At 47.4% G+C, this 25,555-nt stretch overlaps 1 protein-coding gene across 2 annotated transcripts; it reads left to right on the top strand.

Moving 5' to 3' along the window:
* Positions 1–3,439: 3,439 nt before the first annotated feature.
* FBXO21 (F-box protein 21) lies at positions 3,440–25,555 on the top strand. Of its 2 annotated transcripts, none has more exons than XM_054645512.2 (12): positions 3,440–3,686; positions 6,202–6,337; positions 9,115–9,209; positions 10,870–10,991; positions 12,634–12,780; positions 13,275–13,408; positions 13,634–13,770; positions 15,585–15,761; positions 16,420–16,552; positions 19,528–19,718; positions 20,617–20,774; positions 23,901–25,555. In XM_054645512.2, the coding sequence occupies exons 1-12, from the start codon at positions 3,475–3,477 to the stop codon at positions 24,077–24,079; spliced, it is 1,821 nt and encodes a 606-aa protein (XP_054501487.1). In that variant the 5' UTR covers positions 3,440–3,474; the 3' UTR covers positions 24,080–25,555. The 2 variants fall into 2 exon arrangements, with proteins under 2 accessions (XP_054501487.1, XP_054501488.1); XM_054645513.2 differs by lacking the exon at positions 3,440–3,686 and adding an exon at positions 3,752–3,837.

The raw sequence follows: 25,555 nt of genomic DNA, 5'->3' as shown, positions 1-25,555 counted from the left end.
AGATTTTTTTACATGGGCAGGGAGTGGTTTCCCACTGGCAGAGAGCAGGGTTAGGTGGGACAGGGGGAAGGAATTGCTCTCTGGGAGGGTGGGCAGGCCCTGGCACAGGACATTGATACTCACTGATCCACTTCAGGCATTTCTACCTATTGATGAGGTCCCCTCTGTGCACCCCTTTAGGTACTGGTATGTTAGAGCCTTAGCTACTGAGAATTTTAGATTTTCTGTGCTGACAGGCACTGACCCTCAAGAGAACACTGCATTTGACCTGAGGCCGTGGAGAAGGCTTCCAAAATTGAATGACAAAACTAAGATTATGGTTGTGGAGTTTGAATAGAAGTGTGTAATATCACAGGGTGGAAAACTTAGAGTTTAAGATTTTAGAATATAGGAATATATTAAAATTTTATATATGTATAAAATACATATAATAGATATTATATAGTTTATATTGTTATATAATAATAGAAATTATATATATATATATATATAAAATGATACACACACACATATATATATAAAACAAGATAGAGGTTTTAGGGTGGAAGCTAGTCCTTCTTTACCTTCTTCACAATTTTAAGTAGTATTGTGCAATTAGATTAAAAAGACCACATTACAGAACACAGGTAATTAGTTATTAAGTTAAAAATAAAAATAATTTAAATGTCATTTTTTAATTAGACAGTTTATCCTTAAGAGACCTTTACACATTGATTAGTTCCTTTTGGTATATTTTAAGATATTTTTACACATTGATATGTTCCCTTTGTGCACCTCTTTTAGGTATTGATACACATTGATAAGGTTCCCTTTGGGCTCCCCCTTTCAGATATTGATACCCACTGATAACAGCCTCCTTTTGGCACCCCTTATTCAATATTCAATACATTTTGATAAGTCCCCTTTGGGCACCACCTCTGAGGTATTGATACACATTAGGTATTGATTAGATAAGGTCTCCTTTGGGCACCCCCTTTTCGCTATTGATAGACATTGATGAGGCCCCTTTTTGACACCCTTTTTTCGCTATTGGTATGCATTGAAAGGTCCCCTTTTTGGAATCATCTTTCTGACATCAATACACATGGATGGTCCCCCCTGTACTCCCTATTTTTGATATTGATACATATTGATGAGACCCCCTTTCTGCCCCCCCCCTTTGCAATATTGATACATTTTGTAAGTCCCCTTTGGACACCCCCTTTCTGATATTGACACACATTGATAGATCCTGCTGAGCACCCCATTTTTGATACTGATACATATTAATCAGATCTCTTTTTGGCACCCTGATTCCAAAATTGATCACACTGATGCAGTCCCTTTTTGGCCCCCATTTCCAATACTGATCACACTGATGCAGTCCCTTTTTGGCACTCTGTTTCTGATGTTGATCACATTGATCCCTTTTTGGCCGCTGTTCCCAATATTGGTACACATTGATGAGGTCCCTTTTTGGTCCCCCATTTCCAATATTGATCACATTGATGAGATCCCTTTTTGGCACCTCCTTTATAATATTGATACAAATTGATGAGATCCCTTTTTGGCACTCCATTTCCAATAGTAATACACATTGATGAGATCCCTTTTCAGCACTCCATTTCCAATACTGATACACATTGATGAGAACCCTTTTTGGGACCCCCTTTATAATATTGATACAAATTGATGAGATCCCTTTTTGGCACCTCCTTTCCAATACTGATCCCTTTTTGGGACCCCCTTTATAATATTGATACAAATTGATGAGATCCCTTTTTGGCATCTCCTTTCCAATACTGATCACATTGATGAGGTCCCTTTTTTGGCACTCCTTTCCCGAAACTGTTCACACTGATGTGGTCCCTTTCTGGCACTCCGTTTCTGATATTGGTCCCTTTTTGGCACCCCATTTCCAATATTGATCATACTGATGTAGTCCCTTTTGGCACTCCATTTCCAATATTGATACACATTGATGAGGTCCCTTTTGGGTAACCCCCTTTCCAATACTGATCACACTGATGCAGTCCCATTTTGGCACTCTGTTCCCAATACTGATACACATTGATGACGCCCCTTTTTGGCCCCAATTTCCGATATTGATCATACTGATGTGGTCCCTTTTTGGTACCCCCTTTCCAATATTGATCACATTGATGAGGTCCCTTTTTGGCACTCTGTTTCCAATATTGATCACATTGATTCAGTCCCTTTCTGGCCACTGTGTGCAATATTGATCACACCAGTGCGATTCCTTTTTGGCACTCCATTTCCAATATTGATCCACATCGATGTATTGGCCCTTTCTGGCTGCTGTGTGCAATATTGATCACACCAGTGCGATCCCTTTTTGGCACCTGCTTTCCAATATCGATCCACATCGATGTATTGGCCCTTTCTGGCCACCATTCCCAATACTGATCACGCCGATGCAGTCCCTTTTTGGCACCCCCTTTCCAATACTGATCACACCGATTCGGTCCCTCTTTGGCACTCCGTTTCCAATATTGATCACATTGATCCTTTTTTGGCACTCCATTTCCAATATTGATCACGGCGATGTGGTCCTTTTTTGGCACTCCGTTTCCAATACTGATCACATTGATCCCTTTTTGGCACTCCATTTCCAATACTGATCACCCCAATGCGGTCCCTTTTTGGCACTCCATTTCCAATATTGATCACGGCGATGCGGTCCTTTTTTGGCACCCCCTTTCCAATACTGATCACACCGATTCGGTCCCTCTTTGGCACTCCGTTTCCAATATTGATCACATTGATTCCTCTTTGGCACTCCGTTTCCAATATTGATCACATTGATCCCTTTTTGGCACTCCGTTTCCAATATTGATCTCGGCGATGTGGTCCTTTTTTGGCACTCCGTTTCCAGTATTGATCACATTGATCCCTTTTTGGCATTCCATTTCCAATACTGATCTCGGCGATGTGGTCCTTTTTTGGCACTCCGTTTCCAGTATTGATCACATTGATCCCTTTTTGGCATTCCATTTCCAATACTGATCACGGTGATGTGGTCCTTTTTTGGCACTCTGTTTCCAATATTGATCACGGTGATGTGGTCCTTTTTTGGCACTTAATTTCCAATATTGATCACGGTGATGTGGTCCCTTTTTGGCACTCCATTTCCAATATTGATCACGGCGATGCGGTCCTTTTTTCGCACCCCCTTTCCAATACTGATCACACCGATTCGGTCCCTCTTTGGCACTCCGTTTCCAATACTGATCACATTGATCCCTTTTTAGCACTCCGTTTCTAATACTGATCACGGCGATGCGGTCCCTCTGTGCCCGCCGTTCCCGGTACCCGCAGCCCCCCGTGCCCTTTCCGTCCCCGCTGTTCCCGTCACTTGTCAGACGCTCCCTTGCCCGCTCTGCGCTCGCCGCCGCGGCCGCACTTGGCGGACGCTCCCCGGGCCGCCCCTCCCCGGAAGCGCCGGCGGCCCCGGAGCGCAGGTAAACAGCCAAGATGGCGGCGGAGGCCGCGGGCCCGGCGGGGCCCGGCACCGGCAGTGGCGGCGGCACGGGCCTGACGGACCTACCGGGCGAGCTGCTGGAGCTCATCCTCTGCTGCGACGTGCTGGGCGCCGCCGACATCGGCCGCGTGTCCTGCACCTGCCGCCGGCTGCGCGAGGCGTGCCAGCCCCGCGGCAAGGTGTGGCGGGAGCGCTTCCGCCTCAGGTGGGCAGCGCCGCTCGGCCCGGCCCGCCCGGGCTCGGACGGGAGGGAACGGGCACCGCCGGCGTCCCGCGGCACCGGGGATGGACAGGCCGGGCTGGGAGGGTCGCGTGGGGCGGTGGAAGCGCCGCCGTCACCGCCCGATCCCTTCGCGGTGAGCTCCGCCCGGGCCGGGCGAGCCTGCGGCGCTCCGGTGGCACCGGGCGGGCACCGGGCGGCGCGGGGGGGAGGCAGCTGTGAAGGCATCGTGTCACCCCCTGCCATGGGCAGGGACACCGGGCACTGCGGGTGGGAGGCAGCTGTGAAGGCATCGTGTCACCCCCTGCCATGGGCAGGGACACCGGGCACTGCGGGTGGGAGGGGGCTGTGAAGGCATCGTGTCAGCCCCTGCCATGGGCAGCGGCACCAAGCCCTGTGCCAGGCTGCTCCAGGTTTATCCAGCCGGGCCTGGAGCACCTGCAGGGATGGGGCGGCCACGGCTGCGCTGCTCCGAGGCTCCTGCAGCGCTCCCTGCCCTTCCAAATCCCCTGGGAGGGCCCTGCTGCTCACAGGGGATCCCCCTTGGCCGGAGATCAGGTTTGTGGCCCTTTCCACACCGGGGCCCGTGGATCCCCTGCATTCCCAGGGCCAGCCCGGATTGGCCTCCCTGACCCCTCCAAAACTGCCAAAGCAACAGCCAAAACCCATCTCGGGCCTGATGCTGGACAGCAGGGAGGTGTTTATGCCTGAGGATTTGGGGAGAGCTGTTGTCACAGATGCCCAGGTCCTTGGGATGGGGTTTTGCTGCTGTTCTGTTGTCCCCAGGGGCTGTGCTTGGTGGCACTGTGCATATTTTGGGATGAAGGGTGGCTGTGACACTGGTGGTGCTGTGCTGGTCTCAGCAGTCCTGGGGGCAGCTCCTCTCATCCCCTGAGGCTGTCCAGGCTCATCTCTTACCTGCTTTTGTCTGTGTTGGCACAGGAAAAGCAGCAGAATTGCTTTCTCTCACTGCCAGTTGGCTCCTGAATTTCAGCTCAGCCCAAATGTGGGGATTGTTCCCTTTTCCCCCCTTTCACAGGGGTGAAAAAGCTGCTGAGGAATTACAGCTTCCCCACTGCACCAAGCCATGGCTCTGGGACTGACTTTCAGCAGTTCCTGCAAGTGTCAGCCTGGTTGGGATCCAGCAGCTGGAATGGGATGTGGTGGGTGATTGGCACACGTTGCTCCCCTCCTCTCTCCTTGATAATGGAATTTTTGGCAGGAGGCTTCACCCTGACCTTGCCATCCTGGCTGGATTCCATTGTGAGCAATGGCACTTTCATCTTTCCAAAATTCCCACTGTCCCTCCAAGCCATGAAATTCTCCTTTCTCATCCCAAAATAAAGGACTGTGATGGTTATTGTGAGGTGGCTGCATTTCAGCAGTAGCTGAAAGGCCAGGGATTCATCAGGAGAGAGGTTGTTATATAATGTGAGGTTATTTGACTTCATTGTGTGGAGACAAGTGCAGGGGAGTTTTATGATTAACCAGCAGTGAAATACCTTCCAGGTGTTGTTTGGACACTGGTAATAATTATTATACAGGAGGAGTGATTTCAATATTTGGCAAATTAAATATATATATATGTATATAATCTGAAAAAAGCCTAAGACAAAGGAAAATGTTTTGTATAAACCAGTAATAATGAACAGCATTTCAAAATGTGGAATAAATCCCCCAGCAAATGAGAAGAAACCCCTTTCTCTCAGCTTCATTTCCAAAATATTTCCATCTGTGTTTATTCTTGTTCATGTTTCTCACACAAGTGATCCTGGTGTCTTCACAGCAGCATGAATTGCAGTGCTGGCACCTGTTTTATGGCACAAAGCTGTGTTGTGGCAGCACACACCCACTTTATTCAAAAAGGTGCTGCTAACAGCCCCCAAAGCATGCCCTGAAGTTGGATTTTCAGCTGAACCTTGAAATTCTGGATAAGCTGTGAAATGTGTGGTCTTTGAGTCTCAGTAAAGGAGGGTTTTTTTTACAGGAAAGCTGTGAGGTGTTTTTTTTTTCCCAAACAATTATTTCTTGTCTCTTGTCAAACTGCAGAAGCATTTAGCTGTCACAATTTGACTTCAGGTTGTGTTTTCCTCCCCTAGATGTTGCCACCAGCAAGGGCAGTGGAGGGAGCTGTGTTTTTAATGAGCTCCCCGAGGTGGTAGGAAGAACACAGGACAGAGAATTCCCCTTCTGTTCAGTGCCAGGTTGGCTTCCTTCTTTGTGGTAAACTCTTTTAATTATAAAACTGAAGCATTTAGGATGTTTAGGCATTGAAATCCTGGAGTGGGAGCCTCTGAGGGCTTCAGGAGAGCTTGCTTTTAAATAATCATTAATGCACAGCTGCAGTTGGGGAGTTGTGCTTTGATGTCTGAGGTAATTTAATACAATTTAAAGCTGGGCAGTGTCTGGGCTCTGTCTCAGCTCCTCAGATCGTTCTGGAGGTTCTCAGGGAGGTGAAATATTAATGCTGCTGTTGTTTTGTGTGTGTGTGTGTGTGCAGGTGGCCATCCCTGCTGAAGTACTACAGCCACAGTGACAGTGTCAGCTGGCTGGAGGAGTACAAGGCACGGCACAACGCGGGGCTGGAGGCACAGAGGATTGTGGCCTCCTTCTCCAAAAGGTTCTTCTCAGAACATGTAAGTCCTCCTCTCTTTGTGGCTGTGTGCAGCAGCCCTGCCACTTGTCCAATAGAATCATTAATAAAATCATTAATGGAATCATTAAGGGTGGAAAACACCTCCAGGATCGAGTCCTGAACCGTGTCCCTCAGCACCACATCTTCATTTTCTGAACCCTTCAGAGGACCTTCAGAAAGCCAGAGCTGACATTCCTAAATTCCCTTAGGAAAACAAATCTTGCAAGGAGGAGCAGAGAGCAGCACAGTGCAGGTGTCTGTAGGGCTGCTTGTGCTGCTCTCACAGCTTTATATGGACAGAAACCAGAGCTCAGAGAGGCTGAGATTTCTCACAGCACCCTGGGCTGGCATCTTGAGGACACAAAGAACATTATTATTATTATTATTATTATTATCATTATCATTATTATCATTATCATTATTGTTATTATTGTTGTTGCTGTTGTTATTTTCAGAAATTGTTGTGGCTTGCAATTGATGCAGCCACAAGAGCCCTTGTTGTACCCTTGGTCTGCTGCCAGAAGGGTTTAGGCTGAGCCCAGCACTGGTCCTTGCCCCAACCCAACAGCAGCTGCTGCCAGGAGATTTTCATTCCAAGGGTCCAGAAAACTGAATTTCTTTCAAGGACAGCAGTTGCACCACTTTCCTAAGCTCGTTCCAACCCTTGCAATTAATCAATTTTTCCTAATATCCAACCTAAACCTCCCCTGGAGCACCTTGAGGCTGTTTCCTCAACACTGCCTGAGCATTCACATCACCAGGGTGTATTCTTCTTTAAAAATCCTTAAACCATTCAAAAGTTGTTTATTTCTTAGAAGGGTTTTCCCTTTTAAAAACGTGTTTATGTAGTCTTTATTATTATTTTTATTAGGAAAAGGTTCTTCTTCCCCCAGTGGGTGCTGGGCACTGCCCAGGCTCCCCAGGGCAGTGGGGACAGCCTCTGGCTCTGCCATAGCTCCAGGAGCTATGGACAGCACTGCCAGGGATGTGATGGGATTTTGGGATGTCTGTGCAGGGTCAGGAGTTGGACTGAATGATCCTTGGTAGCTTGGGATATTCCATGATTCCATAATAATTCACAGATTCACCTTCCTTGATTGTGATCAATTCTTTTCATTAGTTTCTCTTGCCCCTCTCTCCACATCACCTCAACTGTGCACTCAGAGATTTTGTATTTCCTGACTTTGTGTAAGATGCTGAAACACAGCCAGAAGGGGAGAGAGTTCCAAATCCAGGGGTGTGTGGAGTGCAGCACCCCCTGGGATTGCATTCAGCCCTGAAAGCTCTTTGCTTTTTGCTGGGAGCTCAGCCCTGGCTCTGGGAATTCTGAAGGCCACAGGGTTTTGTTGACACAAAGCACAGCTGCTGTTCCTCACTGCAGACCTTGTGCAAGGACGAGTTCTGAGAGCTGTCCCAAGCCCTTTGAGTTCAGGAGCAAAGCACAACAGGGCCACTCAGTTGCAAAGTGTGTTTTTGAAGTTCTCCAGCCAACCATGACCCTGAAATGCTTCTGTGTTCAGTGAGGAAAAGGTGAAAATGTGGTGTCTCACACTGACATGCACATGAGGCAGGAGTATCTTGGCTCTTTTGCTTGGTAGCTGTGGATTTTGGCAAGCTGGGTCAGCCTGGAATTCTGTGAAATCAATATAAATACTGCCTGTAACTTTGACTGAATTCAAAATCCCACCCAGGAGCCACTAAACAGCCCCCCTTTTATGGCTCCTGTGCAGAAGGAAGGCAGCAGGGCCAGGTGGGTGTTTGATGTCTCCTGGCTGCTCTGTTCTGCAGCAGCCACACATTTGTCCATGGAGAATTGTCAGAGCATTAACTGGGAGAAGCAGCTCCTGGATTCCTCCTGTTTTGATCACATATGCAAAGACCATGGAGAGACCATTAAGCAATGCCCAAAGGCCTCATGATGAGAACCATCTCCTGTGGGGCCAGAAACTGCAGCTTGATTCCCTGCTCAGAGCTGAGAAGGCTTTCAACCCATACATGAGCCCATATCCTATAGTGAAAAGCTTGAAAGCCTATTTTTTTTTACAGTTCAGCCAAAGTTTAAAAAGTAATTCTGAATTCTGGAAGAAAATAGCAGTTCTGAATATAGATGCAGAAGTGGTTGTTGCAAAAAATAAAGGCTCCTGCTCTTCATTCCTTCACCCAGGATGAATCTCCTGCAAAGGGGGGTGTATGGAGGGCTTCAGTCAACCACAAGCAGAAGTTGATTCCACCTTAAAATCACTTGCAGCTTGTGCTCACCCTGCATAAATGTGATTCTGCTGGTCCTGAACTCACCATCATAGCCCTAAATGCTATGGGCTGAAATTGGGCTGAAATTGAGCTGAAATTGGGCTGAAATTGCTATAGAATGGGGCTGAAATTGCTATAGAATTGGGCTGAAATTGGTATAGAATGTTCCTGGGGTTCTCAATGGATTAATAAATCCATGAACACAAGCATCATAGCCCTAAATGCTGTAGAATTGGGCTGAAATTGCTATAGAATGTTCCTGGGGTTCTCAGTGGATTAATAAATCCATGAACACAAGCATCACAGCCCTAAATGCTGTAGAATTGGGCTGAAATTGCTATAGAATGTTCCTGGGGTTCTCAGTGGATTCATAAATCCATGAGTACAGACTGGGAGTATTTGGGGAGCAGGACATTTTGAAGATCTTTTATAAATTTAAAAAAAAATTATTAATTTGTTTTTGAGACTTTTTCTGAAGTTATGGGAGAAGCTATTGTGCTGTGCATGACTCCTTGTCTGCTTTGCCAGGTGCCCTGTGATGGATTCAGTGACATTGAGACTCTGGGCTGCCCCAGCCATTTCTTTGAGGATGAGCTGATGTGTATCCTCAACATGGAAGGAAGGTAAGAGAGGGCTGAGAAATGGCAGGGATTTCCCTCTTTTCACCAGTTCAAGGAGAAAAATACCCTGGTTAATGTCTGACCTCAGCTTCTGCCCTTGGTCACTCATTAAAGAACACCCCCAGGCTTGCTGAGGCCTGATTTCACAGCAGATTGAGTATTTCCAGAGGAAACCATGGAAACTTTGTCCCACCAGAGGAGATCCTCTGGCTTTGTGGTGCTTTTTGTTGTTTATTTCCTTGCCAGCTCGTGGCATCTCTTGGGACATATCCCATGCACCCTCAGCTCTGCCTAAGCTGTTCCCATCCTCTTGTTCCTTTTTGATTTAAGCCTGGGTCAGTTTGCTGAACTGATTTTCAGGATTAGGTCAGAGCACCAGAGGGAAGCAGGAATCCTTCAGGACTGCCACCATGAATCCCTGAAATACCCTGAAATTCCAGCTTTTTCTTTCCTTTTCTGAGCTGGGGTAGGTTGGTCCAATTTTTGTCCCCAGAGAAGCAACTGAGTTGAATTCAGCCACTGCAAAATTTGCAGTTCTGAAAATTATTTAGCCAGGTGGTAAATAAAACTCCTGGGTTTTATCTGCCTGGGTAATCTCACCACCTTAACACTGGGCAAGATGAGTATGTTTATTTGAAGGTTTTTATTTGCTTTATTTGAAGGTTTTTCTGCTGGTACCACCTACCCAGGCTGGGTTTGGTGTGATACAAAGCTGTGATAAATGTCCTTAATGGGGCCTAATAGCCTTGATTAGAGGGACTGTTAATAGGGCTTGAAAAAGCCCAACTGGAATGGCAATCATCTCATTTTTGCCTTTTCCCATCCATTTTATTGCCTGCTCTATTTGAGCTGGGCCTGAGCATTTCTCATTTGACAACTGGTTAAAAAGCTTTTGAGGCTTTGCACTGGCCAAATGCCTCCCCATAAAGCAGAATTGATGCTAATTACACCCTGATTAAGCTCTAGTCAGTGCCATTCAGGAGCATTAGGCTAAATCATCTCCCTGGAAGATATCCCAATAAAGCAGTTGTCCCTATTGAGGATCCCAGTTTATTGGAAGAAGATAAAATATTATGAATTTTGATTGCCCTGCTGTCCAGGAGAATGGAGAGACTTTAGAAAGTGATGGGGCTTTGCTGTAAAAAGTTTTGGAATTGTGTCATCTACAGAGCAACTGTTGATCTCCTCCTGCCTTCTCAGAGCTACAGAGTTGCTTTTCCTCTGGGGAATTTTGTTTTTCTTCTGAATACTATTGGACTGACATTCATGTCCCTCATCAATCCATTTTTAATGCTGGGAGGATGCTTTAGGAGTGGCTCTGGAGAGATACAGTCAGACAGAGGGTAATGTTTTATGAATGAAGTACAGGATTTTAATCAGATATTCCTGAGCTCCTTTAATTAGGATCTGTGTTGTTTCCCCTGATAATGTATCTTCTCAAAAGGATGTATTGGTGATGGGATGAAAATTGGAGATGATAGGAGCAATGTTTTGCAAGTTGTGTGGCTTTTTGTGATAAGGATTCCCCTTTTGGCTTGAAGTGACAGTGCTTGTTGAGAAAAACAATAACCCACACTGTAAACTTGGATTAAAACTTAAACCAACTGTTCACCCTTCAAATACCTATTTAGAGAAATGCTTCCTCTTGTGTTTAACTGTGCAGGAAAGGTCTCACCTGGAAGTACTATGCAAAGAAAATTCTCTATTTCCTACGGCAGCAGAACATTCTAAAGAACCTGAAGGAGTATCTGCAGCGCCCCACGGAGAGACAATCCTTCCTGGAGGGTGAGTGCTGGGCACAGAGCCCCTAATGCCAGCTCTCCATGCTGCCTTCACCTGCAAGGAGCCTGCCTTGCTCAGATTCCAGCAAACCCTTGCCTAATGACTCAGAGTTCAGGCTGGATTTTGGATGTGTCTGGAATCTTTCCCATCCCACAGCAGTATTGCATCCAAATGTCAGGATGGCATCAGGTGCTGTCGGTGCTGTGTGCTTGAAAAATCACCCCTGGACAGCTGGGCTGAAGGCAGAAAATGATAAAACACTGCAGTCTTGAACAAGGTGCTGAGAAAATGAGTCTTGAGCAAGGTGTTGAACAAGGTGCTGAGAAAATGAGCTGGAGCTTGGCATGCTCATTACTGCCATTGCTGCTGTGGCCCCTGAGCTGATTCCCAGTCAGTTCCCTGCTTTCCCCTTCCCAGGAGCTCCTCAGGGAGCAAGCAGAGGGAATTGTTGTAGCCTGAGCACTGGGAGTGTCCCAAGAACTGAGTGCTGGACTTTGGTGGGAAACAAATCCAAGTCCATTCACATGGTGGGAGGGCACTTACACCTGCTAAGAAAGAAAAAGCTCTTTCTTCTGCTTCTTCTGCTCTTCATGTCCTCAGTCTGGTGGATTATTCTTCTTCTGTCTTCTGAATGGCTCAGAAACTGCCAGGGGCTGTAGAAGAGTCCCTTGCTCTTGGTACACACTCCAAAATGTCCCTGAAAAAGGACAAAAGAGGCTGGAACACCAAAGCTGGTTCTTGTTAATGCAGTAGACTTTGAAGAAGGGGCTGTTAGGGCAAGAAGGGAAAGCAAAAAGTGTCATTTTCTAGAAAAAAACAAATTAATGATGAGACTTAGTCATGTGGGTCACAAATATGTGTGGTTTGTCTGCCATGAACGTGCCTTTGAAGCAGCAGCAGGAAGTGTTTTGGGAATTTCAGCACAGGGAACACTTTGGGAGGACAAGAAGGAGACATGGGGCCCTGCTGAATTCCTTGGTTTACAGACCAGTCATGGATATGCTGACAAAGCCTTGTAGGAGGCTGGAAGATGTATGGTCCATACAAAATCCTTGCAGCTGATTCCAAAGATTGAAAAGAGGAGGCTTTGGAAAGAGCAGTGGTGCCAAGGAGAAGGTTCTGTGAAAATAAAATATTTTCCTGGAGGGGCTTGTGCAGGAGGAACACAAAAGTTTGTTCTGTTCTGTGTTGTGTTAGGAAGATGGAGAGCAGGTGTGGAAGAGAAAGATGAATGTAGCAGATAAGGAAATGATAAACAAGGATGATATGGAGGGTGTGACAGGGAACAATCAGAACTGAGGCAGCTTGAGTGAAGCTGGGATTGTTTCAGGCTCTGAATAAAAATCTCTGTACCTTGGGGAGATGCCAGGGGCTGCAGAGCTGGTCAAGCCTGACCCAGCAGCACTCCTGCTCAAGGTACAGATATCTTTCAGCATGGTGGAGAGGGCAATACTGAGTTCAGCTGGTGATTTCTCCTGTCAGCTCACTCTGTGCATTTTGTGTATCCAGGAGATGACTGCAGGTTCAGACACTGGGCTCTGCTGTTCTGCTGCAACCGCTCGCTGCGTGCCTGGAATGTAGAGCAGGCAAAACCAAGCAAAGAAAAAACTCAAGTCCTGTTTCTTATGCAGTTTGTTTTTTCCAGGTGCTGTTTTGATTGATCAATACTGTAACCCCCTGTCAGACATCTGCCTGAAGAGTGTCCAGGCTCAGGTGGACGATATCACGGACAAAGTGCGCAAAGTGCTGCGGACCAAGAACCCCAGGCACCCCAGCTTGGCTTCCAAGGCAGGTACTGTACAGAAATGTGCCTTCCTGCAGAGCCTTCCTGCCCCTCTGCACAGCTGGAACAGCTGGGCACTTGTGGCAGCTTAGAGAGCTGTTGGTTTTATCCCCTGGCAAACAAAATTGTGACATTTACTGAAGCCATCATTCAAGAAACAGCTGTTCAGTAGCCCAGGGTTCAGTCCATCTGATGCTGAAAGAATTAGGAGGGGAATTCTATTTTTTCCCATTTGTCTCTGGAATCTATTTAGTCCTGTTATCACAGCTGAGCTGTGGGACTGGGAAACAACCTCTTTCCTGCTCATCTCAGAAAATTATCAGTGGAAAGGTGCATGTTTATCATCTGCAAAGGTCAGGCAGCATCTTGCTCCTTGGTTTTATAAACACTGAGTAATTTCTGGCTTCCAAGGAGAGACTGAACCTGCCCATGTGAAGATTTCATTGCATAAAGGTTGAGTGCTCTTGTTTTCTCAGTCTTTATTTCACTGCATGTGTTTGCAGGAGAGGTTCTCATTCCAGAAGTGGAACTTCAGAGGCAGGTGCTCGATGCCATGAACTGTGTCCTGTATGAGCAGCTGAAATACAAAGGAAATGAGCTGGATTACTACAATTCCCTGAATTCCTACATTCACCAGGTATGTGTGTGTCAGGCAAAAACTGGGAGGCTGCAAGGCTTGAGACACTTTATTTGTATGAATGTAGCCAGACAAGTCATCTCTGTGAAGAGCAACTCTTAAATAAATCTGTTACCCTTCAGTGCATATTCTGTCAAGTTGCATTTTCAGTTGTGAAATCAACCCTTGAAATTCATGTTTTTTCTTAAATCCCACTTGTGTTTTTGTCACATTTTTCTCCCCCAGGTTTTGATCCGCAGGACAGGAATTCCCATCAGTTTGTCTGTGCTTTATTTAACAATTGCCAGGCAGCTGGGAGTCAAACTGGAGCCTGTCAACTTTCCCAGCCATTTCCTACTGCGATGGTGCCAAGGGAAAGAAGGGTGAGTGACCTGCTGACCTCTGAAATTGTGCCCACAGTGACAAAAACCAGAACTTATTTACAGCTCCACACCTATGTGACAGTGTTTAATTTTGTTCCATCTGCCTGTACAGAGGGAAATACCAGATCTTTAGGAAAGTTTTCCTAGAACTCAGTTCTGCTGCTGCTGAATAATAAGAGATTTCCTGAAATAATAATACCCATGAGGTGATGTGAGAATTATGGAAAAGAGAGAAGGTACCAGATAGTCTCTGTTTGGAAAGGAGCTGAGAAATGAAGATGTTTAGGAAAGTTTTCCTACAACTCAGTTCTGCTGCTGCTGAATGGTAACAGATTTCATGAAATAATAATACCAATAATAATACCCATGAGGTGATGTGAGAATTATGGAAAAGAGAGAAGGTACCAGATAGTCTCTGTTTGGAAAGGAGCTGAGAAATGAAGATGTTTAGGAAAGTTTTCCTAGACCTCAGCTGCTGCTGCTGAATGGTAACTGATTTCCTTCTCTAGACCTAGAGGAGAATGTTTAATTATTTTCCATTTGGAATTGTAACCTATACATTGGGAAAAATCCGATTTTTAGGAAAGTTTTCCTAGAACTCAGTTCTGCAGATACTGAATAATAAGAGATTTCCTGAAATAATAATACCCATGAGGTGTTGTGAGAATTATGGAAAAGAGAGAAGGTACCAAGTAGTCTCCGTTTAGGAAGGAGCTAAGAAATGAAGATCTTTAGGAAAGTTTTCCTAGACCTCAGCTGCTGTTGCTGAATGGTAACAGATTTCCTTCTCTAGACCTAGAGGAGAATGTTTTAATTATTTTCCACATGGAATTATAACCTATACAGAGGGAAAAACCAGATCTTTAGGAAAGTTTTCCTAGAATTCAGTTCTGCTGCTGCTGAATACGAACAGATTTCCTTCTCTAGACCTAGAGGAGAATGTTTAATTATTTTCCATCTGGAATTGTAACCTATACAGAGGGAAAAATCCGATTTTTAGGAAAGTTTTCCTAGAACTCAGTTCTGCAGATACTGAATAATAAGAGATTTCCTGAAATAATAATACCCATGAGGTGATGTGAGAATTATGGAAAAGAGAGAAGGTACCAAGTAGTCTCTGTTTAGGAAGGAGCTGAGAAATGAAGATGTTTAGGAAAGTTTTCCTAGACCTCAGCTGCTGTTGCTGAATGGTAACAGATGTCCTTCTCTAGACCTAGAGGAGAATGTTTAATTATTTTCCACATGGAATTATAACCTATACAGAAGGAAAAACCAGATCTTTAGGAAAGTTTTCCTAGACCTCAGCTGCTGCTGCTGCTGAATGGTAACAGATTTCCTTCTCTAGACCTAGAGGAGAATGTTTTAATTATTTTCCACATGGAATTATAACCTATACAGAGGGAAAAACCAGATCTTTAGGAAAGTTTTCCTAGAATTCAGTTCTGCTGCTACTGAATGGTAACAGATTTCATGAAATCATAGTACCCATGAGGTGATGTGAGAATTATGGAAAAGAGAGAAGGTACCAAGTAGTCTCTGTGTAGGAAGGAGCTGGGAAATGAAGACGTTTAGGAAAGCTTTCCTGAAATTCACTTCTGCTTCTGCTGAATAATAACAGATTTCCTGAAATAATAATACCCATGAGGTGATGTGAGAATTATGGAAAAGAGGAAAGGTACCAGGTAGTCTGTGTTCAGGAGGGAGCTGAGGAATGAAGGACATGGGTTGGAAGTGCTGAGGGAAGAACAGAATCAGCAAACCCTGCTTTACCACGAGCCCCTGCTCACAGTTTGTGCTCTCTGTTGCCTCCTCAGAAGCACAGATATTTTTGACTACACCTACATTGATGCCTTTGGGAAGGGGAAGCAGCTGACAGTGAAGGAGTGCGAGTACCTGATCGGGCACCACGTGACAGAGGAGTTCTATGGAGTGGTGACCTCCAAGGAGGTGCTGCAGCGCATGGTGGGGAACCTCCTGAACCTTGGCAAGAGGTGAGCTGAGCATCCATACCATGGAAAAAGGACCTGGGATGCAATATCTGAATGTCCAATATTGCTGCTTCCAAAAGGTGTCACTCACCTCATGAGATCATGAGCATTCCCTGTGTCACAAGGCATTTTAATCACCTGCATGGAAACAAAAATATTTAGTGAAAGAGTTCCTCTCAAGAAAATAGACAAGATGTTTTATTTTCTCTGTGAAAAGCTGATAGGGACTGTCCAACTTTTCCTGTCATGTGGTAGGCACAAGCCCCATGTTCAAATGAGCATTTTCAGAGATCCTGTTGGTGTGTAGAACATCAAGTTTTGTTTCCAAATCCTCCTGATAATCCCTTTCCTGAGCAGCCACAGACAGACTCCCAGAAGTGGAAGGATTGCTGTAGGTGTCAGGGGAACAAAAGGAAATGGCTTGGGGAGTGAATTCTGTGTGTGGGATTATCTGACCCAGGAGAAGAGCAGTGGGTGGGAGGGCAGAGTTCAGGGATCAGGTGTGGGGTGATTTTCCTTGTAGCTGGGTGACAATCTGTGCTGCAGTCACTGCTGGGAGCATGCTGGACCTGCAGCACCATTCTGGGGGCTCCCCCTGTCCCTGGGAGCTCTGGGGACAGGGTTGCAGAGCCTCACAGCTGAGTTTCCTTTCTGCTGGCAGAGAGAGCACTGACCAGTCCTACCAGCTCCTGAGGGACTCCTTGGACCTGTACCTGGCCATGTATCCAGACAATGTGCAGCACCTCATGCTCCAGGCCAGGTTATACTTCCACCTGGGAATCTGGCCAGAAAAGGTACCTGGGCACTCAGGGGAATGCTGTGGGGAAGGCTGAGCACTATTAACACTGGGTTATTGATTTTTGGGCTATGTCAGCCTGCATTACAGTCTGCCACAAGTTGTTTCTGTAATAAATGCAGTTGGAGGAGTTCTCACATTGCAGGGAATCAATTTGAAGTAGGGAGAGTGGATGATTCTTGGCTGCTTGTCCTGGGGGAGACTTGGGAGCAGCTTTGAGTCATAATTTATGATTTACAGCTTGTCTTGTAACCAACACCATGGACTGTGAGTTCTTAGAGCATCCTGTGCCTAAATTGTGGTAAAACTCCTGCTGGGCTCCTGGAAAAAGAGCAATTACCTTATCAGAAAACTTGAGGAAGTTATCTTTTATAAATAAAACCAAAGTTGTGCTTCCAACTTTGGCCACACAGTCTGTGAAAAAGCAGCTTGATATTCCTGTCCTTGGAATTCTTTTTCCTTCAGGGTAACAACTCCAGTCCTGTTATCTTGGGAGTGTGAGAAGGAAGGTGCTGAGATTTACAGGTTGCTTGGATCATCCAAGGCTTTCACTGAATCAGGGAAGAGTCTGTAACTCAAAAAAATCTGATTTTTTTAGTGTGTCACTGCAGCACAGAGGTTTTTCCTACTCAAAATTCCCTGTGCTGCTTCAGTGGAGCCTGTGCCAGTTCCACCTGTGAGATTTGGGAAGGGGGCAGGAATATTGGCTGCACAGCTGAGCAGAAGCAAAGCTCTTCCCACCAAATCAACTGGAACAGCACTGCTGGAGAAGCTCCCTCATTCCCTTGTGCTGAGCTTGCCCTTCCTTTATTATGGCAGCAAATTTTAGGGTCAGCACAGTAAAACCAGCACCAAAAATTGTGTATGGGAGGGACTCACTGAGCTGGACATAAATAGGGAATACTAAAAGATCTTCCTGCCCCTTCCTGGCACTCAGCACAGTTTGGAGAGCACCAGATTTGGATTTACAGAACCCAACCCCAGGGCTGAGTTTTACTGAGCTCTCTGCACCAGCTGCAATGCAAATGAGCAAATTTGGATTTTTCAGGATTGTATCCAGTCATTCCAGGCTGTCAGGCAGGATTGCAGCTAACCAGAGAGAATGCTGTGTCTGACAGGACACAATGTACCAGCTTTGACAGGAGCTGCCAGATTTATGGATGGCTAGGAAATCTAAAAAGTCCTGCAGAGCTACACTTAATGTTGCCCTAAATATTTGTACATAACAGTAAATAAAACTCCCAGGAATCTCTGGCAGCTGTGGTTACTTCCTTCCTTTAGGATTTTTCAGGATTTTCACATCTTCTTAATTCTTAATAGAAATAAAGTGGCCAAGAAGCCTGAGCTGTGTTTCTTCTCATTAATTACTCACTTGTCCTTTATTTAAATTGATTTTCCTCGATTTTTGGCTGCTGTTCATGCTGAACAGCCTGAGATTTCCATTCCTCTTCTGCTGCTGCTCTGAACTTAATGACCAAACCTGTGATCAAGGAGACAATCCTTTTTCCAGGTGCCAAAATGTGGCAGATTTTGGGACTTGATGTATTTCATGTTGAGACAGATACCTGTCTTTTCTCAAAATGTTGACTCAACAGATTGTAGTTTTTTTCCTTGCTTTTACCAAAAAATTTAAATTTGCTTTGCCTGCCTCTTAACAAACTCAGCAGCAGGTGCTCTGATGTTGTGCCAGAGGGTGTTGGGAGGCTGGAACTGTGGATCTGCAGACTTTGCTGCTCTGTGTTCTTCAGTCATCCTGAGACAAGCAACTTTTCTGTCTTCTTCCATGGGGAAGCATCATGGAGGTTATTTCCATTTCCTCCTGTGCTGCCCTGTTTTTGCTCCTCACAGACATGCTGAGAAGCTCTTTTAAGTTAAAATATGAGTTCTCAAGAGCACCAGAAGTCACCTGGAATCACTTCCCAGCAGCATTTTTGGGACATTGGGAACTGCATTCTCATGACCAGAAACCTTGAGAGGTGCTCTGTGGGCACTAAACAGGACATGATGAACTCATGGGGCTGAGTTTTAAGGAGCTGCTGAGCTCTCCAGTGTCTTTCCTGAAGCTGGGAGCTTTACAAAGAGAAAAGGAATAAGAACAGGCTGTGTGCAGGCTGAACATGGAGCTGTGGCAGAGAACACTGTGGAAGATGTTGTGGCAGATCTCAGGGCACTCACATGCAGCTGACTCCATCTGTATGTGTTTGTGTCTTGGTTTGAACAGCCAGGTGTCTGCTAAGGAAGGCAGGAGCCTCCCTTGAAATGGAAAATGCCAGCCCCTGCCTTCCAAATTGTTATAATTTTGAAATTAAGGGGCTCTCAGGTAAAGATATGGGAATAGGAATGACAGTTCTTTACTAGGAAAATTAAAAATACAAATGCAATAGTACAAACAAACAAACAAACAAACAAACAAACCACAGCCAGAGTGAGAGCAGGCCCTGTCCCCCTGTGTGTCAGGGGGGTGGCACAGCCCCATCCCATGGGGGCTCAGCCCTCCTGCAGTGCCAGCTGTGGCTCTGCTGGAGCAGGGATCCTGCACAAGGGGGGAGTTTTCCTCTGCAGCTCCAGGGCTGCTGCAGATGGGCCTGGGCTCCCTCTGGCCATGCAGGGCAGCAGAAGCTGCTCCTCTGGCAATGCACTGGGCAAAGGCTGCTGGGCTGTCCCAAAGCTCAGATTGGATCCAGGTAGGAATGCTTGGCTCCTGCCCTGGGCAATGCAGCATCTCCCCATGGGATGATGGAACTGGATCAGCCCTGCAGGGACACTCAGTGGCCATGGACAGCAGAGATCTCCTGCAGGGAGGATTGGCTGTGGGAGAGATAAAGGAAAAACTGCCCCATGGACAGCAGAGAACTGCCCCAGCTCTGACACATGGGGACAGAACACACAGTTCCATCTTCTAACCTAAGCCAGTTTATAAGTTGTGCTGCTGCAGGGACATGTCCTGACCCTGTTTTTGCTGTGGTTTGGAAGGTCCTGGACATCCTGCAGCACATCCAGGCCCTGGACCCATCCCAGCATGGAGCTGTGGGGTACCTGGTGCAGCACACCCTGGAGCACATCGAGCGGCGCAAGGAGGAGCTGGGCCCTGAGGTCAAGCACCGCTCGGATGAGAAGCACAAGGAGGTTTGCTTCTCCATTGGGCTCATCATGAAACACAAGAGGTGAGCTGGGAGCCTTCCCCAGAGTCAGCTCTGTAGCAGCAGAGCAGAAGGGTCTGAGCTGACAGCACTGAGATGTGGTTCAGTGCCAAGGAGGAGTGGGAAATGCCAGGCACGTGCATCTGTCCCGTGCAGGAAAATGGGGGAGGCTCTGGGAGTGCCTGGAGAGAGCAAATGTTTGCACTGCAGAGAGACTGACTTGTGTGAGTCATCCTCTGTCACACAGGTAACATCCCCAGAGCACAGAGCTCTCCAGGAAACAGCAGCAATCACTTAATGAGGGACTGTGCCACAGAGTCAACTTCAGAATCAATTCTGATATTCCCAGGACAGTTTGTGGATGTTTCCCTGTGCTCTCATTCCCTGTTCCTGCCTGCACTGTGTTGCTTTGGCTACTCCTCTGACTCTGGACATATTTGACATACAGAGCATATTTGAGGGGCATCAGCAGTGATAGTTCCAGCACCTCACAGTTAACCCATGAACATTCTATAAATAGTGATGGCTTTGTTCTCAGTGTTGGGGTTGCCACATCTGTGTGATGAGCACAGAAGTAGTTGCACAGCCCAGCAGGGTGGTTGATCCTTCTTTATTTCTTCCTTCCTCTTCTGGCTGCTTGACTTCCAGGCTCTTTGCCATTCTCTTTTCTTGCTCACATTTGATTTTCCTTTGTCTTCAGCTGTTTATTCCTGTCTGTTTATCCAATCATTCAAAGTCACTTCCCTCCACCTTAAAATACAAACACAAAGTCTTTCTGAATTGTTTTTTTCCTCCCTCTTACTCCTCTCCTCCTTGTGCCAGCTCTCAGGAAGTTCCTATCCTGTTTGTGCTCTGTTAATCTTGAGGAAAAAGAGCTGGCCCTGGAGTTTCCACAGCCTTTGTGTGCCATTTCTTGACTCAGGTATGGCTACAACTGTGTGATTTATGGCTGGGATCCTGCCTGCATGATGGGCCACGAGTGGATCCGGAACATGAACGTGCACAGCCTCCCCCACGGCCCCCACCAGCCCTTCTACAACGTCCTGGTGGAGGATGGCTCCTGCAGATATGCTGCCCAAGGTGAGCAGGGGCTCTGCCCACATCAGGACAAAGGGATGCTTCATTGGTTAATTAAGTGTGGTTAACGAGCCTTGTAAATGTGGAGGTAGGAAGGAAATGATCCTGAGTCATGGCCTGCTCTGTTTGCTCTCCATGAAATCAGCACTGCTGGGATGGCCTTGAAGGCTCACTCTGGTGTGATCTCCTCTTGCCCCAGGAGTGTTTTGGACACTCTGATGGTGTGAACCTTGATTGCTGCTTTGAAAGAAATAATTCAGCTTCTGCTCCCAACAGCTGTGCCTTGGACAGGACCTGGAAATGGGATTTAGTGAGGGGTTGTGGTCAGAACATGGCTCTGGCCACTGTGCCAGGATCCCAGGGGACACAGGTAACCTGGCTGTTAGTGCCACCTTTAACCAGAACAAAAAGGAATGTCTCTTCACAAGTGCAAGGAGGTGTAGAAATCTCAATGTCACATGTGCTTTATGCAACAAACCATAAGAGGAAACTCTTGTCTGGTGGTCAGAGTGTGTGGTTGGGCTACAGGAAGAACTGTTGATCTGAGCTTCTGAAGAAAATTACAAAAGAGAAACACGTCTGTGACTCTGTACATTGTAAAAATGTTCATTTGCCTCGTGTTTGTGTTCCCCCTGTGACAGGGAAGTCCCATCCAGGCAGGGCAGCTGCACAGCCAGAGTGTGTTTGGCTAAGGGAAGATGTGGAAGCTGCTGGAGGGAAAATGCTGACCAAAATGCCCTTTCCCTGGGTGCTCCCTCATCTTCTGTCCCCTGAGTGTGACAAGAGGTGTGACAAAAGGTGGTTTTACAGGCAGGGACACTCCTCCCTCTGTAAAGTGCAGGTGTTTCCCACTGTCCTGAGAATGGCTTTTTTTATATTCAGAAACCCAAAAATATGAAGTGGCAAATGCTGATGGCTCAGCTCAGGCAGGGCTTGGCCTCAGAGAGTCTTAAACCCAGAAATGCTCATGTGCCAGGAGTTGATATTAAAATGTGCATCTTGGTAATTACCTAATCAGGTAATTGTCCCCAGTGCTGCTGGGGCTGAGTCATCACTTATCTTGTGTCTAATGATGTTTAAACAAACAGAACCCTGTCTGGTCCCACAGTTCTTGCAGGGTAGGCTGACACTGTTATCTCTGTGTAGGAGCCACTGCTATCACTGCATCTCTGTGGCCTGCAAGAGTTCTGATATTGCTGGGGAGAAATGAAGGGTTTGTTCTTGCTGCTATTGATATCCCTTCTTAAACATCCTCAGATCATTTGGGAAGGATTATTTCATATCCTTCTGACCTGACTCTGGGGAGGGAGGGAGAGATTTTGCTGAAAGAATCCTAAACAAATCCTCATATGGAGTTTAATTTAACCAGCTCAGAAATAACCCCAAGCTTATTATAGATAAATGTACCTCAGTTTGAGGCCTTCCTGGAAATCTGTGGGTTGAGTGCAGTTAATTCCAGAACTGCTGTGTTGTTCAGGGAGTTTGGTACCTGTCCACTCTTGTCTGTGTTTTGTTTGCTTTGTGACAGCTCAGGAGAGAGATCTGTGGCTCAAAACTGCTTGTCAGCACCTTTGGGAGGCTCCCACCTTGTGCTGAACTCGCCTGTGTCAGCCTGTTCCCCTGCCAGCTGCTGTTCCATCCCTGCAGCCCCATCCCTGCAGTTCCTGAGCACAGCCCCATCCCTGCAGCTCCCCATCCCTGCAGCTCTCCATCCCTGCAGCTCTCCATCCCTGCAGCTCCATCCCTGCAGTTCCTGAGCACAGCCCCATCCCTGCATCCCCATCCCTGCATCCCCATCCCTGCAGCCCCATCCCTGCAGCCCCATCCCTGCAGTTCCTGAGCACAGCCCCATCCCTGCAGCTCTCCATCCCTGCAGCTCTCCATCCCTGCAGCTCCCCATCCCTGCAGCCCCATCCCTGCAGCCCCATCCCTGCAGCTCCATCCCTGCAGTTCCTGAGCCCAGCTCCCAGCTCAGCCATGCTGCTGCAGAGCACTCAGCAGTGCAAATTGTTTTTCCGCAGTGGTGCAGTATCCAGAAAGGTCCTTTGCAAGCCTCTAGGACTGCAGCAGGCTGCTGAGGCATGGAAAGCTCTGGTGCTGCTGGCTGCACACCCTGGCATGCAGCAGCTTCAAAGAGCCTGCATGGATTAATAGGAATTCTCTGTTCCCACTAATGAACTGGATTTCAGAGACAGATTATTCCTGAATGACGTTCCCTGCACCCCAGCTCATTCCTGCCCTGCCCAAAGTCAGTCTTTGATCCTGATGCAGCTTTTTTTTCCCCTAGCTAATACTACCTGTTTTATCTGGCAGTGTGCTGGAAAAAAATGACATCATTTGGGGAGTGCTGCAGGGCTCCAGCCTGTGGGATTTACTCCCAGTCCCTGCTCTGCACTGACACTGCAGAGCAGAGCAGCCCTTGGGGTTCAGTGTTCAGGGGCCACCCTTGGGGTTCAGGGGCCACCTTTGGGGTTCAGGGGTCACCTTTGGGGTTCAGGGGTCACCTTTAGGGTTCAGTGTTCATGGGTCACCTTTGGGGTTCAGTGTTGTTGAACTCTTGTGGCTAATCAGGTTATCTGAAGGAAAGGAGCTGCTGTGGGAAATACTAAATGTGTCCTTCTTAGGGATTTTCACTGGACTTGGGGAAGTTTGGATTTAGGGAAGTTTGTTTTGCTGGAGGCATGTGCTGGGCTTTGGCATGGTGGAAACACAAGCTGAGGGAGGAAGGTGGGCTCACCTTGGAGCATCTGAGGGGGATCTCCCCTCAAACAGATCCCCCCAGGGCTGTGAGGGATTGGGGGAGCAGAGCTCAGTGCAGCAGCTTCCCCCCAGGCTTACAGCCGAGTCCTGTGACCAGCAGAGTGGGAGCAGCACCCTGCTCCTCCAGCCCAGTGCCAGGCAATCCAGGCACAAACCAGTTGCCATGTCCCTGGTCAGTGGGGCCATCAGGAGTGAGGCTCTGTGAGCACTCACACTGACCTGCTCTGCCCATTTTCCTGCATTAGGGTTAATTTTTTCCTTTCAGGCACCAGATTTGGTGTTTCTAGAGACACAAACAAGGCCTGAAAGAGGCCCAGGGTTCTGCCTTGCAGTTCTGTGGTGGTAACTGCTGCTTCCCTTCCCTGGCAGAGAACCTGGAGTACAACTCTGAGCCTCGGGAGATCCCTCACCCCGACATCGGCCGCTACTTCTCCGAGTTCACCGGCCTTCACTACCTGGCCAACACCGAGCTGGAGATTCGCTACCCCGAGGACCTGGAGCTCACCCGAGCCACGGTGCAGAAGATTTACAGCTCAGGCAAGGAGTGAGTGCCAAAGGCAGCCTGGGGACAGAAGCAGCTGGAGTGTAGCTTTACCCTCTCTGCAGAACTTGTGTGGGAAGCAAGTTTGGTGACAATCCTTTGGCTTAATGCATTGAAAACTGCACTGAACTTGGAAACTGGTGCTACAGCATCTTCCCGTTGTCTGCCTGCCTGTCCTGGCCCAGGGGCACAGGGACACTTTGGGACTTGAGGCCCAGCAGGAGGATCTTGCAGGGACAGCTGTGCCAGGAGCGTTGTCCTTGGGAAGGATCTGCACATTCTGCTCCTTCTGTGGTAGCCTCAGAAGGTCAGCACAGCGAGATCCTGGTGTGGAATATGGAGGAACCCCCTCTTCCAGAGAAGGAAGTGGCTTGTCCTGGCAGTATTTTTGTTTGGCTGTGTCTGTCTGGTTTGGTTTGAGTGTGTATCCCATGCAGGCAATAGTTTTTAAAGTCTCTCACGTTTCGCTGTTGTCTTCTCCAGTCTGAATTTCTGGGTCAGGTATTGCTTCACCTCTGTAGTCTGATTGTTCCTAGAGCTACTTGTTCCAATCCTGAATATCCTTCTGGGCCTGGCAATATCCTCATGGGCCTGGGAAAGGGCTCCAGCCACAAAACCAGCAGCAGTGAGGCTGGTGAGCAGTGCTGACCCCGGGGCCAGGTGGCCACCTCGCCAACGGCAGAGACTCCGACAGCAGAGGAGGAGCTCCTGGCCCTTTTCCATGCCTGCTGACCACACCCAGCCCATGTCCTGACCTTGTTCTTCAGTCTGTCCATCGTGTGTGTCCAAGGTGGGATCTGTGGCACAGCCATGAGTGTTCCCAGAGGAGTTGGAGCCTCGTGGGGATGTTTGGTGGGACCTTGAGTGACTTCGATGGACGCGGAGCTGCCGCTCGCTGCCATCTCCAATTTTTTTTTTCCAATAGGTATTTATGCAATACAGTGGAATGATGACTGGAACCTGGCCATCCCTGGAGTCAGCCAAAGCATTATGGAAGCAAGATATTAATTGCTGCAGCTTGAGGCCTTCTTCCTTCTTGCCAAAAGAAAACGGATTCTAGGGGGGCGCAGGCTTGGCTGCCTACAAGGGAAGAGCTTTAGCAGCTCGAGGCACATGACTTTTAACCTTGACTGAAAGGCCCAGACAGAACCACTGCAGAAGGGGTTTTCCTCTGGGCTCAGGGGCTGTGGGGTGCAGAGGGACACAGTGTTTGTGCATATCTTTGTGGTTTCTGAAGCAATGTGTGTAGAGTAGCTGCAGCTCGTGTCTCCTGTCACTGTCCACTTGCAACACAGTAATTCTTCTCTCTGAGCTGACAATTAGGGCCCTGTAGAGGTAGGTGGATGCTCTTTAGTCTCTTATGCACTACAGGTATCTCCATGTGGAATCACAGCCCTCCTCTCCAGCAATGCCTGCCCTGCATGTCACCTCCTGCAACCCTGAGCACTGGTTTGCTGTGGAAATAAATGCTGAGAGCCCAGCA

Source organism: Agelaius phoeniceus, chromosome 18, assembly GCF_051311805.1.
Source record: "Agelaius phoeniceus isolate bAgePho1 chromosome 18, bAgePho1.hap1, whole genome shotgun sequence".
NCBI lineage: Eukaryota > Metazoa > Chordata > Aves > Passeriformes > Icteridae > Agelaius > Agelaius phoeniceus.
Note: the sequence above shows the minus strand (reverse complement) of the source record. Positions and strands in the feature narration are given on the sequence as shown.